Source organism: Scyliorhinus torazame, chromosome 3 (genome assembly GCF_047496885.1).
Source record: "Scyliorhinus torazame isolate Kashiwa2021f chromosome 3, sScyTor2.1, whole genome shotgun sequence".
Taxonomy (NCBI): domain Eukaryota; kingdom Metazoa; phylum Chordata; class Chondrichthyes; order Carcharhiniformes; family Scyliorhinidae; genus Scyliorhinus; species Scyliorhinus torazame.
The window spans coordinates 264,856,966-264,869,944 of NC_092709.1; the positions used below are offsets into that span (position 1 = coordinate 264,856,966).

The window sequence follows — 12,979 nt, forward strand, 5'->3', positions numbered from 1 at the left end:
GAGTTGTGACTCAGAGCTGAATGTAGATGGCAAAGTTGGAGAGGATGCAGAAGAGATTTGTGAGGATGTTGCCAGAAATTTAGACTTTTAGCTATTTGTGAAGATTGGATAGTCTGGGATTGTTTTCTATGGAACAAAGGACCATAAACATAGATTTAACTGAGGTACATAAAATTAAATTTATGAAAGTCAATAGATAGAGTGGATAGGAATTGGGACATATTTCCATTTACAGAGACTCGTGCAGGCTTTACATTATCCCACCAATGGATTTGAAAGGGGGGGGTGAGGGTATATGAAATCCAGAGGGTAGTTTTACTGCTGCCTGTCTGCCCTACCTTGAATGAATAAAATTTTACAGAGGTAGTAAGAGGGAGGGAATCCCTGGGATCATTGGAGGCACCCCAGCCAAAGGTAATCCACCCAGTCAACCGTCTCCCCGGCCTCATTGACTTGGTCCCACATCACCCTCCCCCATCAACCCTCTCCACACTCGCTAAGGCACTCAACCCCAGACTTACCTTGGGCCCCTCAGCCTGGTGGGACTACCTGCAGTCGCAGCATTTGCCAGAGCTTGGATTGGCAACTCTTTAAAGGTGGAATCTCCTCCCGAGAAAGGGGTGGAGGTCTTGACTTAAAGCAATTAATGCTGCTCCTAGCATTAAATTGCTGCAGAACAGCAGTCAGGATGGTGGGAGGGCAAAACCCACTTCCAACCTTTCATCCTGGAGCAGTGGGGTCCATGGCTCCTGTATATAATACAGCCCTCAAGAACCAGGGGTCAGAGATATCAAGTAATTGAGAAAAAGATTAGAGGGGAGTTGAGTAGTTTTTTCAGCTCGAGGATGGTGAGGGATTGGAACCCACGGCTGAAAGAGTGGTTGTGATAGAAACCCTCATCATATTTAAAAACACTTGGATGTGCTGTGACAGGGTTACATGTCAAGAACTGATAGATGGGATTAGAATGGATGACTCTTTCTTGAATGCATGGGTTGACTAGCCAGCTTCTGTGCTGTAAATTTTCCTTTATTTTTATGTTCTATATACAGTTTGTCTCATTACTGTTCGGGCAGCTGTACTGGTTGGATATTTTCCTTCCACTTGTAGTAATTCCCAAAAGACGTGCCGTTAGGTGAATTGGACATTCTGAATTCTCCCTCAGTGTACCTGAACAGGCGCCGGAGTGTGGCGACTAGGGGCTTTTCACAGTAACTTCATTGCGGTGTTAATGTAAGCCTACTTGTGACACTAATAAAAATTATTATTTCTGTTCAGCAGCTTTTATTAAAATTATTTGAAAAAAGTAGAAAAAGGGGAGTGATGAAAATGAATGGATTCCGCGGAGGAAGGAGAGGGGAGAGTGGCAAGGTTGGGATACAATGAAAGTAAGAGCGAGAGATGAGAGATTGGGGGTGAGGAGAGAGCCACTGAGGGTCGCACCCTATCCCCAATGGAACCAGCAGGCTAGCCCTGGTGGCTTCTATTGCTGCCACACCAGGCCATCTCAATCATTTCCCAACCAAAAGAAAGAAGAAATAGAGAAAGAGAGAAGAAAGGATAGAAAGAGAAGCAAAAAGGATACATTGGTAGGAGAGAGGGATACAGAAGAGGAGAGATGAGAAATAGCAACATATTAGATAAAGATCAAATTCTCCACGTTTACTCTATGTACCTCCACAGGAGATTGACGAGTTATTCTAAAATATTACAAATAATGGAAATTCAAGAATGTAATCTTCTCACTCTGTCTTTTAAATGGGATTCAGTGTTATTAGGAATGCACAATGCAATACCATGGATAATTGGGCTAAATGCATTGAAATATGTCTGCCTTAAACTATTAAATTACTAATTTCCACTTGCAACTAGCAACACCCCCATATATGATTATGATTTAAATTGCATTAAAAATGCACAGGGTCCTCCAGGTTTTGAACAATACATATCCATGGAGACACTAAATTTTAAACTTGACTCCTCCTATGGTGCAGTATTTGATTGAGCTGGCATGGCAGTTAGACATGCAAGGTGGTGTTTTACAAGGTCTTGAAGAGTTGGTGAAATTCCTGCATTTTTGGGAAGGTCCACTGCATTAAAGGCCCAAACTGGGCAGTGGCAGGCCTTCCCTGGGATGAAGGACGAAAGGGATGGAAGTCCCATTCCCCGAGAGCTACTACCCTAACAGAAGCCAGCAGCTGTGCATTGCTCTGCATTGCCACCAGAGAGGCGGTGGCCTGCTGCTGGTCATCCACCCACCCAAGGCCCTGGATTGTTGAAGAACACAATTAACCGGTGAGTGATTGTGGGAGGGGGATTGTGGGATTGGGGAGGGGACACCCGCCCCCTCACACAGAATAACTGATGGAGATTTAGATTATAAATGGTACAAAGTAGGAAATATTGATTTAAAATTATCTGTATTTTTTTTTGTTTAAAATAATCAATGGTGAAAATTATACTTGACGGTTTTCACAGCTGTCTCCCTGTAAGCTTAATAGATTTGGAACATGTTCACCTAAAACTAATCATCTCAGAGGAGTCAATTTATTATCCTGTAATAAGAAAGTCTTTCAAGACTCATAAAGAGACATTGAAATACTCTGTGTGTGTTGCACGTTTAGTTATTTACCTGCTCTTGACATTTAGGGAATACAAATGAGTTACAGAGCTTCTATACTTCGAAATCAATTCAATAGCTTCAGATATTATTATTACTAACCTGACGGACCAACTTCTGGACTGGTTTTCGGACAAATTCTTATTATTTGCCAGCTCATCGTCAGACCACGAATCTAGTATTCCAGTGCTGCTTTTCCAGCTACTCTTTGAATTGAAATTAGATATTCCAGATCTATGAATTTTCACTAAACCTGAACCGTTAGTAGCAGAGGAGGTTCCAGAGGAAACATTTGTAAGGCTTTCAGCAGCAGGACCAATCGATGTTCTTGGCTTGACTTCCAGTTCAGTTTTAAAGTGGTGGGTCATTGGATCAGTAGAATAATCACTGCACAATTTGTCAAGGTCTGGCATGCTTAGTGCTCTCAATTCCCGTAGCTTGGAGCGCAAGAAAGAATTTGGTCGATGGTTGACCGACGATTTACTTTTGCTATTGTTAACTTTGCATGAAGTGAAATCCTGCTCATGAGATCTTTCACTGTTGAAATCACATTCACTGGTCTTTTTAAGCTCCTCAGCATTTCTCACTTGATGATTTGTTTCAAAGTTTAGAAAAGCCACGCTAGTTGGAGACTTTTCTAATTGTGGCGATGGAAAGGCAACCTCAGTGCTCCCTTCGGTGTAAGAGCTCAAGCTACGTCTCAATGCACGAGATGCATCAAAGTCTCGAATAGATGAAATATTGGATGTCATTAGAGGTATTACACTTCCCGATATTCGCCTTCCTATTGCTGGTTTGGTGGAAGAGGTGGCATTGCAAGGAGCAAAGGATGAGTCGAGAAACTGTGTGTCTATTTTCCTGATTACTGGTTTGTCAAAACTAGCTAGGCTCTCAAAAGACTTAATTCTCTGTCGGACTGAAAAAGAGCCACACTCTGGTGGACAATTCAGTTCATTAGTAAAACTTCCCATATTCAACTTGTCCTTGTCCCTCTGATAGAAGATAAAATCAGTGCTGGAGTGTTTTTCTTCACTCAAAGATTTCCTTAAGATTCCAGTTGCCTCGATTTTTGGTTGAACATTATCTATATCTTTAACAGTGGTGTGTAATTGTGATGTGTCAAATGACTTTACCTCTCTTTCCAGCAGCAGTTTCTGTTTTTGAGAGTCTTTCATTGCAAGATCGGGTGGATACCTATCAAATTGTGCATCATCACTACTTAATTGATCTGATGTCTGCTCTGACCTCACAGGTGGTTTGGGGGCTATCTTTGGTTTCTGGGAATTATCCTGTATTACAGAGGATTTGGATAACTTGTGGTCCAAAAATCCCGTAGGAGTAGCCATGCCGTTAACTTCTTTCCGTTCCAAGGTAGGTGATGTTAGTTTTAATTCAATAAAGCTACGTCGGGTCGCTATGCATTCTCGATCATCCTCAAGCAATAACGTTGAAGAGAGTACGGGAGAGTCTTTCAATAGGCTGGCACCGGACGGTGGCAAATGTTCACCCAGCTGTCCTTTATGTGATGGTTTCTGCTCTACTTTCTGTCCTTCTTGCGACAATTTCTCCCAGTTTTTATTGACCATGTTAGCATTCGCACAATGTTCAGATTCTGCAGGAGGTGTGACAAGTGATTCAGCAGATCTTTCACTGGACATTTGTGTTACATTTTCTTCACTTCCAGAATTTTCTGATTCCCCAAATGGATTTTGAGAGTTCTTAAGCCATGCGTCTTTCCTGCTATCTTCGTGCATTTCTTTAGGTTCTTCCTCTTTTAGTTTGTGATCCAGTGTTATTTGTCGACCTGTCTCTTTTTGGTCTTTAGATTCTTCTTTCAGCACTTGGTTTTGCCTTCCATTGCTCAAATCCATTTTATCAATTATGCTAGGTGTCTTTGTTTCACCTTTATTTTTCTGTCTTGTTTGAGGTCTGATGTCTGCTGCTAAATGCATCAAAAGCTGTTCTCCCAAAGAATGTGCAGGAACTTTATTGATTTCTTTCTCGTGCTTTGTTTCAGATTTCTTTTTCTCAGTATTTTTGTTTGCTTTCAAATTGCAGATTAATGATGCTCGTTTGGTGAAGAACTTTGATGACAGGTGATCACTAACTGGTGACTTTTCTGGACATTTCTGCAATGACTCTGATTTTTTGGATCCGTCGGATTTTGTTGCATTCTTCTCACTGGTTTCTGGCGGTGGTTTGTTTTTACTTTTAATGCTGAGCCCCTTTAGTTTTGGTGCAGAGTAAAACTTATGGGTTTTGTCCTGAAACTTAGACCTAGTGCACATCTGAGATGCTGCTCCACTTTCAGTTTGTCCTTTAAACTGCACAGTGGATTTCACATATTGCATTCCAAATGATTGTTTAGACTGATTTTGTCTTTGGAGCTGGGGACTAGAAGGTTTGACACTACCTGACAAAGCCAGTCTTTCCTTTCTAATAGGAGTCATAGGTGAGGCTACATCCTGAGCACCCTGGTTTGACTTATTCGTAGCAGGCATGCTAGGCTTGGGCAGTGGACTCTGGGATGAAAAGCCTGTTTTGGTCATTTCTGCTTTTTTAGTCTGCTTCAAAGCATCTGGTGATGAAGAGAAATCATGGTCTGTTCTGCTCAATTCCAAACACGATCCTGACTGAAGTCTTGATGCAGAAAAGGCAGAATCACTGTGATGTTCTAACTTGTCACCAAATTCCCCGGTGACCTCTCCTTCAAAATACCCTCTGTCTGACTCCTGGTTATTAAAAGTCATTACATCTGTGCCTTCCACAGAATTCATTGGCAGATCCTCCTTGGAAGCAGGATCGAATGCTAGATGTTTGATTTGTGAATCATTTACGTCTGCGGCAGTAAAAATACTTTCAGATTTGGTCAGTTCGGAAGGCCTACCCACCACAGATTTTGGCAGTGGGCTCCGTTTGGCAATATCTATTCTATTCTTAACAAAAATGGAAGGCAGTGAGGAAGAGATTAAACTATACTCATTTTCATGGCACGAAGTGGATAAATTTGAATTTATCTTTTCATCTGCAGAAATTGTCTCTTTACCTACTTCTGGGGCAAGCCCAGCCATTGACAAATCGCTCTTCTCCAGAGCACCTTGGTTCAGATTTGTTGGAAGGTGCACTAATTGCTGTGATGTTGCAGGTTGATCACCAGGCTGGTAACAGATTTCAACCTCTTCGGTATCTGAATCTGCAACACTAAGGTTTTCACGTTGAGTGAAACCATCATCTCCAGGCAAAACCACTCCCACTTTAGTACAAGATAATTGAGGGCTATCCAAAGATTCAGTCTCTGAATCAGTGTCCACTGCAGCAGCATACATCGATTGTTGCTTACTTTTTTCCTTGATGTCTGTGAAACCCGATGACTTTTCCTCCTCTTTGGTGCTTAAATTTCTGGAGTAGTTAGTCAGACATGTTTTGTTCACTGAAAATACTTTGCCTGTGTTGACTGCATTCAGAACAGAATAGTCAAGGGCTTCCTGTTTGATGTCTGTTGAAGGATCACCTTTATTATTGATATCACTTGTGTTGTCGATAGCTTTTACAGAATGAGCAGCAATATCAACTTGGTTTCTTTCCGATTTTGGAGACAAAGTATTTGTAATTTGTCCCTCAGCGGAATTTAGCTGATTGATGACTTCATCAATGTCTGTAACCGGGATGCCCAGTTTGTTACTCTGTAGTGAGGTATTGCAGGAATTCTGCAAAACTACTTTGTTCTCGTCCAGAGTGTCTCCAGTAGCTTCCATGCATACGGTTCCATTCTGCAGCAAGTCTTCAATTGTTTCCTCACGGCTTTCGCAGACAATTACGTTTCTGTCAGGTTCTATGTTGTGAGGTTCCAGCAAATTCAGATCGGTCGAAGACGAGATGATACTTGACAATCTGTTCACAGCTGTGGAAAACAATATGCATTAGAGAATATGGTCATGTTTCAAATCTCTCTCTATATATATAAAGAACCATATTTAAGCCAATCCGTCATGTTCAGCGTTGGAATCAATGGAGAACCCAAGCCTCAGACTGTACTAGACCTGCCCTTCCTAAAGTTTGAAGAATAAGAGGAAAATGATGCAATTGGTGGAAACACATTTTCTGAGCTCCTAGCTGAAATTACAATCTTTATAAATACTTTGACAAGTTATCTTGAAAAAACAAAGAGCAATAAAGGCTACAAGTTGGATTACTCCAGTCTTGGGCACAGCGGTAATGATTTGCAATCAGCCCATGCCCAGACCTGTTGATGCAGTTAGTATGTAAACCTCATGCTACCTAATCATGTCAATGATTGTAGAATTCACTGAATGTCAACACATGCTCCTGGCTGGCTGGATGTTTAAAAGGGGCCCAGCGGCATGTGTGCCTAACTTGTGTTTATCAGCTCGCCTTCCCCACTTAATAAAGATTATATAATGTTTATGGAATTGTGGCCCTTGTGGCTCCTGTAACTCTCCCTGATTACATATGGGGCACACAGATCCACATGCATGAATCAATAGCTCCCTGCAACACTGGAAATAATGGAGAAAGGACCTCAACTGGAGGGAGAGGGGAGGGGAAACATCATCTGCCTGCTCCTCCTGCTCTCTTTGGAAAGAGTGAGGACACTAAAGTCTTCTCTCCTAGTACGAAGTCTTACAACACCAGGTTAAAGTCCAACAGGTTTGTTTCGATGTCACTAATTTTCGGAGCGCTGCTCCTTCCTCAGGTGAATGAAGAGGTATGTTCCAGAAACATATATATAGACAAATTCAAAGAAGCCAAACAATGCTTGGAATGCGACCATTAGCAGGTGATTAAATCTTTACAGATCCGTGCCAGATCATCGACATGGATACCACTATTACACGTGAGAACACCACCCACCAGGTACGCGGTGCATACTCGTGCGACTCGGCCAACGTTGTCTACCTCATACGCTGCAGGAAAGGATGTCCCGAAGCGTGGCACATTGGCGAGACCATGCAGACGCTGCGACAACGAATGAACGGACATCGCGCGACAATCACCAGGCAGGAATGTTCCCTTCCAGTCGGGGAACACTTCAGCAGTCAAGGGCATTCAGCCTCTGATCTCCGGGTAAGCGTTCTCCAAGACGGCCTTCAGGATGCGCGACAACGCAGAATCGCCAAGCAGAAACTTATAGCCAAGTTCCGCACACATGAGTGCGGCCTCAACCGGGACCTGGGATTCATGTCGCATTACATTCACCCCCCACCATCTGGCCTGCGAAATCCTACCAACTGTCCTGACTTGACACAATTCACACCTCTTTAACCTGGGGTTACCCCATCTCTGGATCTGTAAAGATTTAATCACCTGCTAATGGTCGCATTCCAAGCATTGTCTGGCATCTTTGAATCTGTCTATATATATGTTTCTGGAACATACCTCTTCATTCACCTGAGGAAGGAGCAGCGCTCCGAAAGCTAGTGACATCGAAACAAACCTGTTGGACTTTAACCTGGTGTTGTAAGACTTCGTACTGTGCTCACCCCAGTCCAACGCTGGCATCTCCACATCATTCTCCCCTAGTGTACAGGATCTTTGTCATCTCCCTGGTGGATGGTGAACTGAGAAATATATGTTACTTCTGCCTGAAAGGACCTGCTTCTGTACAAGTAGTGGGCAACAGTGACCTTGACAAAGGCAGTGCTGCCCTCACCCTGTTCTGACGTGCTAGGTCCTGGAGAAGGTGGTGCAAATCAGTTGCCACCACATTGCTGAATTATAGGTTCTCTTGACTGACCTGCATGTAGTGTTACGAATGAGAGTATTTATAAGATAAGTATGTTTTGCACTGTCACTCTAATTTGAGGTAAAATGGAGTAGTAGTAGTAGTAAAGAGAGCCATGTGATCGGCCATGCGAGTTGCCCAACAATATGTCTGAGTGCCCTGGTTACCAGGGTCCAGATTGAGACTGATTGAAATCAAGATGCAAGCTGCTCACATCTGAAAACAAAAGTGGGAGCAGCTGGGCTGACTGTGGACTTTCCATCTCTGAGTCTTTGGACACAAAAGGAGGGAGAGAGAAGCCTGACACAGACAAAAGGATACAGTTGGCATTATTTGCAGAGAAGACAAGACTGCTGATCGCCTGGCAGGGAGGACAGTCTCTGGTCAATGGCTGCATCCCGTGGCAGTTTAAAGACTTTGGAAGATGTGTTCTGGTGAGGCCAAGAGAAGAAATCATCAGGGTGGGCTTAGTTGTTGATAGTATCTCTGGGAATTCTCCAAAACTGAGGGAAGAGCCTTTCGACAGTCTCTCAATGTATTGGCTCCGCAAAATGGGGAATCATGAAGCCACTGAAATGTAGAAGAGACTGTGGACTATTTCCTGTGAAGCCTGTAATCCTGTGGAAGTTATCGGGCATATCATAGAATTTACAGTGCAGAAGGAAGCCATTCGGCCCATCGAGTCTGCACCGGCTCTTGGAAAGAGCACCCTACCCAAGGTCAACACCTCCATCCTATCCCCATAACCCAGTAACCCCATCCAACACTAAGGGCAATTTTGGAATATAGATTAGGGTTATCTTTTCTGTAGTTTGGAGTATTCATTGCCTATGAGGTAATGTTTAGGCAATATTGCTTTTAGTTTGTTTGTTGCAGTAAAACTATTAAAACTTGAAATCTTGTGCGTTCTTTTAAGTTGGTCACTGGGAATTCAAAACAATTTGTTTAAAGTTATCGGTCTCTACAGGGATCGCAACAGTTGGAAAATTCTCACTCCAAAAAAATCCTTGTTTCTAAGGAGGGCATTCCCCTTCTCTATCTGTATGGTTTCCCCTCTCTGCAGCTTGTGCTCCATATCCCTGTTGTGTTGCAAGCCATCAAGACTGCAAATATAGCCCCATGACTCTGGCAGACTTCCTATACGCAGGGCAGGAAATTCCCGTAAACTCCCTGCCATGATGCAGCAACATTCCCTTGAAAATTCTACAAGTCACCTGAACTCCGAAAAACCCACTGCAGTGCTTCTAAAATAACTTTGCAAGGGCAAAAGTAAGTCGAAAGCACAGCACCTGTAAATTGGATGGCTTGCCCTTTAAATAACTCAAGCTGTTGAAAGCACGCTCAGTTGGATGATTAGGCGTCAGTATTGCCTGGACCTCCACTCTCCAAATTGGCGAAACTCCATCTGTCAGTCTGAGAGGCTGTTTGATGTCACAATCTGCCCAATTTGAAAACTTTTGGCACAGACAGTTGGTATTAAAGAGTTTACTTTCAGATAGCACCTTCCCCAGCTGCGGAACATGCTGTCGTATTTCATAGCCAATGAAATACTTGTAGCGTGGCCAGTGGTATAATATAGGAAAACACAGCAATCAGAATGCACACAGCGTGGTCCCACAAACTGCAATGAGATAAATGACCACATCATCTGTTTTAATGATACTGGTTGAGGGTTAAATGTTGGCCTGGACTCCAGTGGGACTCCCCTGCTCATTTTCCAATAGAGCCTTAGAATTTATTATGCGTGCCTGAGAGAGTAGGCAGGTTTTAGTTAAGCATCTTAACCTTTGATAGTGCAACACTGCCTCAGTACTGCACTGAAGTGTCACCCTGGATTATGTATTTCATTCTCTCGAGCAGGACTTGAATCTTCTGACCCAGAGATGCAAGTGCTATTATCACTGAGCCATGGCTAATATCTATACCAGTCCTCCAATCTTCTCCTCTGCTCTGTGGGGAGTGCTTGATTTATCTTATGGTAAAATTTAGGAATAGCTGCAGAAAGTAGTAAAAATGTGAATCTCTGAACCAAAATAGCTTCAGAGGATATTCTGTTAATACTCAATTTATGCCAGTCAGCAGATTTCATTGGTTTACACTTTAACTGTGATCACAAAACACTTAAATAAGTAACACCTTAAACCAGGATGACTGCCGCCCTTTTAAAGGGCTCTTTCCTTATTCTTGTCTCATGGTAACATTGTGGTTAGCACAATTGCTTCACAGCTTCAGGGTCCCAGGTTCGATTCCCGGCTTGGGTCACTGTCTGTCTGGAGTCTGCACATTCTCCCTGTGTGCGTGGGTTTCCCCCGCATGCTCCAGTTTCCTCCCACAGTCCAAAGATGTGCAGGTTAGGTGGATTGACCGTGCTAAATTGCCCTTAGTGTCCAAAATTGCCCTTAGTGTTGGGTGGGGTTACTGGGTTCTGGGGGTAGGATGGGGGGTAGGGTGGAGGTGTGGGCTTCGGTAGGGTGCTCTTTCCAAGAACCGGTGCAGACTCGATGTGCCGAATGGCTTCCTTCTGCACTGTAAATTCTATGATACATATGCAATGCAGCACTGTCCAGGCATGTGAGTGGATGAGTCTGGATCACTGCCCTCTATCAATACACTCTTTAAAAGGTTTCCAGAATAGCGTAAAACCAACCATGATTAATTTTCTCTTCACCCCTTATCATGATAAAGAACAAAGAAAAGTACAGCACAAGAACAGGCCCTTCGCCCCTCCTAGCCTGTGCCAATCATGATGCCCGAGCTAAAAAAATAACCTTGGGCGAAATTCTCCGGTATCGGCATGATGTCCGCCGACTGGCGCCCAAAACGGCGCAAATCAGTCGGGCATCGCGCCGCCTCAAAGGTGCGGAATGCTCCGCATTTTGGGGGGCCGAGCCCCAACCTTAAGGGGCTGGGCCCGCGCCGGACTAATTTCCACCCCGCCAGCTGGCGGAAAAGGCCTTTGGTGCCCCGCCAGCTGGCGCGGAAATGACATCTCCGGGCGGCGCATGCGCGGGAGCGTTAGCGGCCGCTGACGGCATTCCCGCGCATGCGCAGTGGAGGGAGTCTCTTCCGCCTCCGCCATGGTGGAGACCGTGGCGAAGGTGGAAGGAAAAGAGTGCCCCCACGGCACAGGCCCGCCCACGGATCGGTGGGCCCCGATCGCGGGCCAGGCCACCGTGGGGGGCACCCCCCGGGGCCACATCGCCCCGTGCCCCCCCAGGACCCCGGAGCCCGCCCGAGCCACCTTGTCCCGCCGGTAAGGTAGGTGGTTTAATCTACGCCGGCGGGACAGGCATTTTAGCAGCGGGACTTCGGCCCATCCGGGCCGGAGAATCGCGGGGGTGGGGGGGGACCCGCCCACCCGGCGCGGCGCGATTCCCGCCCCCGCCGAATATCCAGTGCCGGAGAATTCGGCAACCGGCGGGGGCGGGATTCACGCCAGCCCCCGGCGATTCTCTGACCCGGCGGGGGGTCGGAGAATCTCGCCCCTTCTGCCCTAACTCGGTCCGTATTCCTCTATTTCCTCCCGATTCATGTACCCATCCAGATGCCTCGTAAATGTTGGCAATGTGCTTACTTCCACCACATCCTCTGGCAGCACGTTCCAGGCACCCATCACTCTCTGCGCGAAAAACCTATCCCACACACTCCCTTAAACTTTCCCCTCTCACCTTGAACCTGTGCCACCTTGTAATTGACATTTCCACCCTTGGAAAAAGCCTCTGATTATCCACCCTGACCAAGCCTCTCATAATTTTGTAGACCTCCATCAGGTCTCCCCTCCACCTCAGTCTTTTCAGTGAAAACAATCATAGTTTATTCAACCTTCCTCATAGCCAACACCCTCGAGATCAGGCAATATCCTGGTCAACCTTCTTTGCACTGTCTCCAAAGCTTCCACATCCTTCTGATAATGTGGTGACCAGAACTGCACGTGATCCTCAAATGTGGCCTAACCAAGGTTTTATATAGCTGCAACATGATTTCCCAACTCCTGTACTCAATGCGGTCAAACATACAGCGACTGTCTACCGACACTGCTGCCCCAGTGACGTGTTCCATGCAGATTGGGTGTCCATTAGTCCAAAGGAAGATCTGGCTGGGAGTTTCTCTTGGCGCAGCCGTGCAGTGTAACTGCTGATAGATGCTGTCCACATCTTCCACATAGTAATCCCTGTCACGTGGGGTGTGGTCACACCTAGAGAGTCAGTGGGCGGGTAGATCTACGTCGGGCCTCGTGTCTCTTTGGTTTCTGTGGCCTGTTGCAGCCCTCGCTGGCTGGTGGAACATGTCCTGTTCCTCCTGGTCGGGGGTGAATTCCGGCGGAGTCCCTGACCTCTATTACCATGGTCCATGTTCCTCCGATAGGTGTCCCGTTGTCGGGTGCCAACCTCCTCAGGTCAAGGCGAGTGTGATAGATGCTTGTGATTGCATCCCAGACTGAGCACCGTCAGTAACAGGAGTTCCTGCACCCCTTGATTGGCGCTTTCTTTGGAAATAGCTATCGCCACCGTGTGGAGCAGGTCCAGGTGGGCCTCAGCTCATAATTTCCGTTGCATGGCCACATCGCGGAGTCCACACATCAAAAGGTCCCAGAGTGTTCATTCAGCGTCACTCCA

General features: G+C 45.4%; 1 protein-coding gene across 1 annotated transcript in view; it reads right to left on the minus strand.

Annotated features, from left to right (window-relative positions):
• The window catches only part of pdzd2 (PDZ domain containing 2), an 809,599-nt gene that overhangs the window by 28,058 nt on the left and 768,562 nt on the right, over positions 1-12,979 (minus strand). Inside the window, 1 exon segment of the mRNA XM_072497206.1 lies at positions 2,723-6,521. Within this exon segment, the coding sequence (XP_072353307.1) occupies positions 2,723-6,521 (3,799 nt within the window).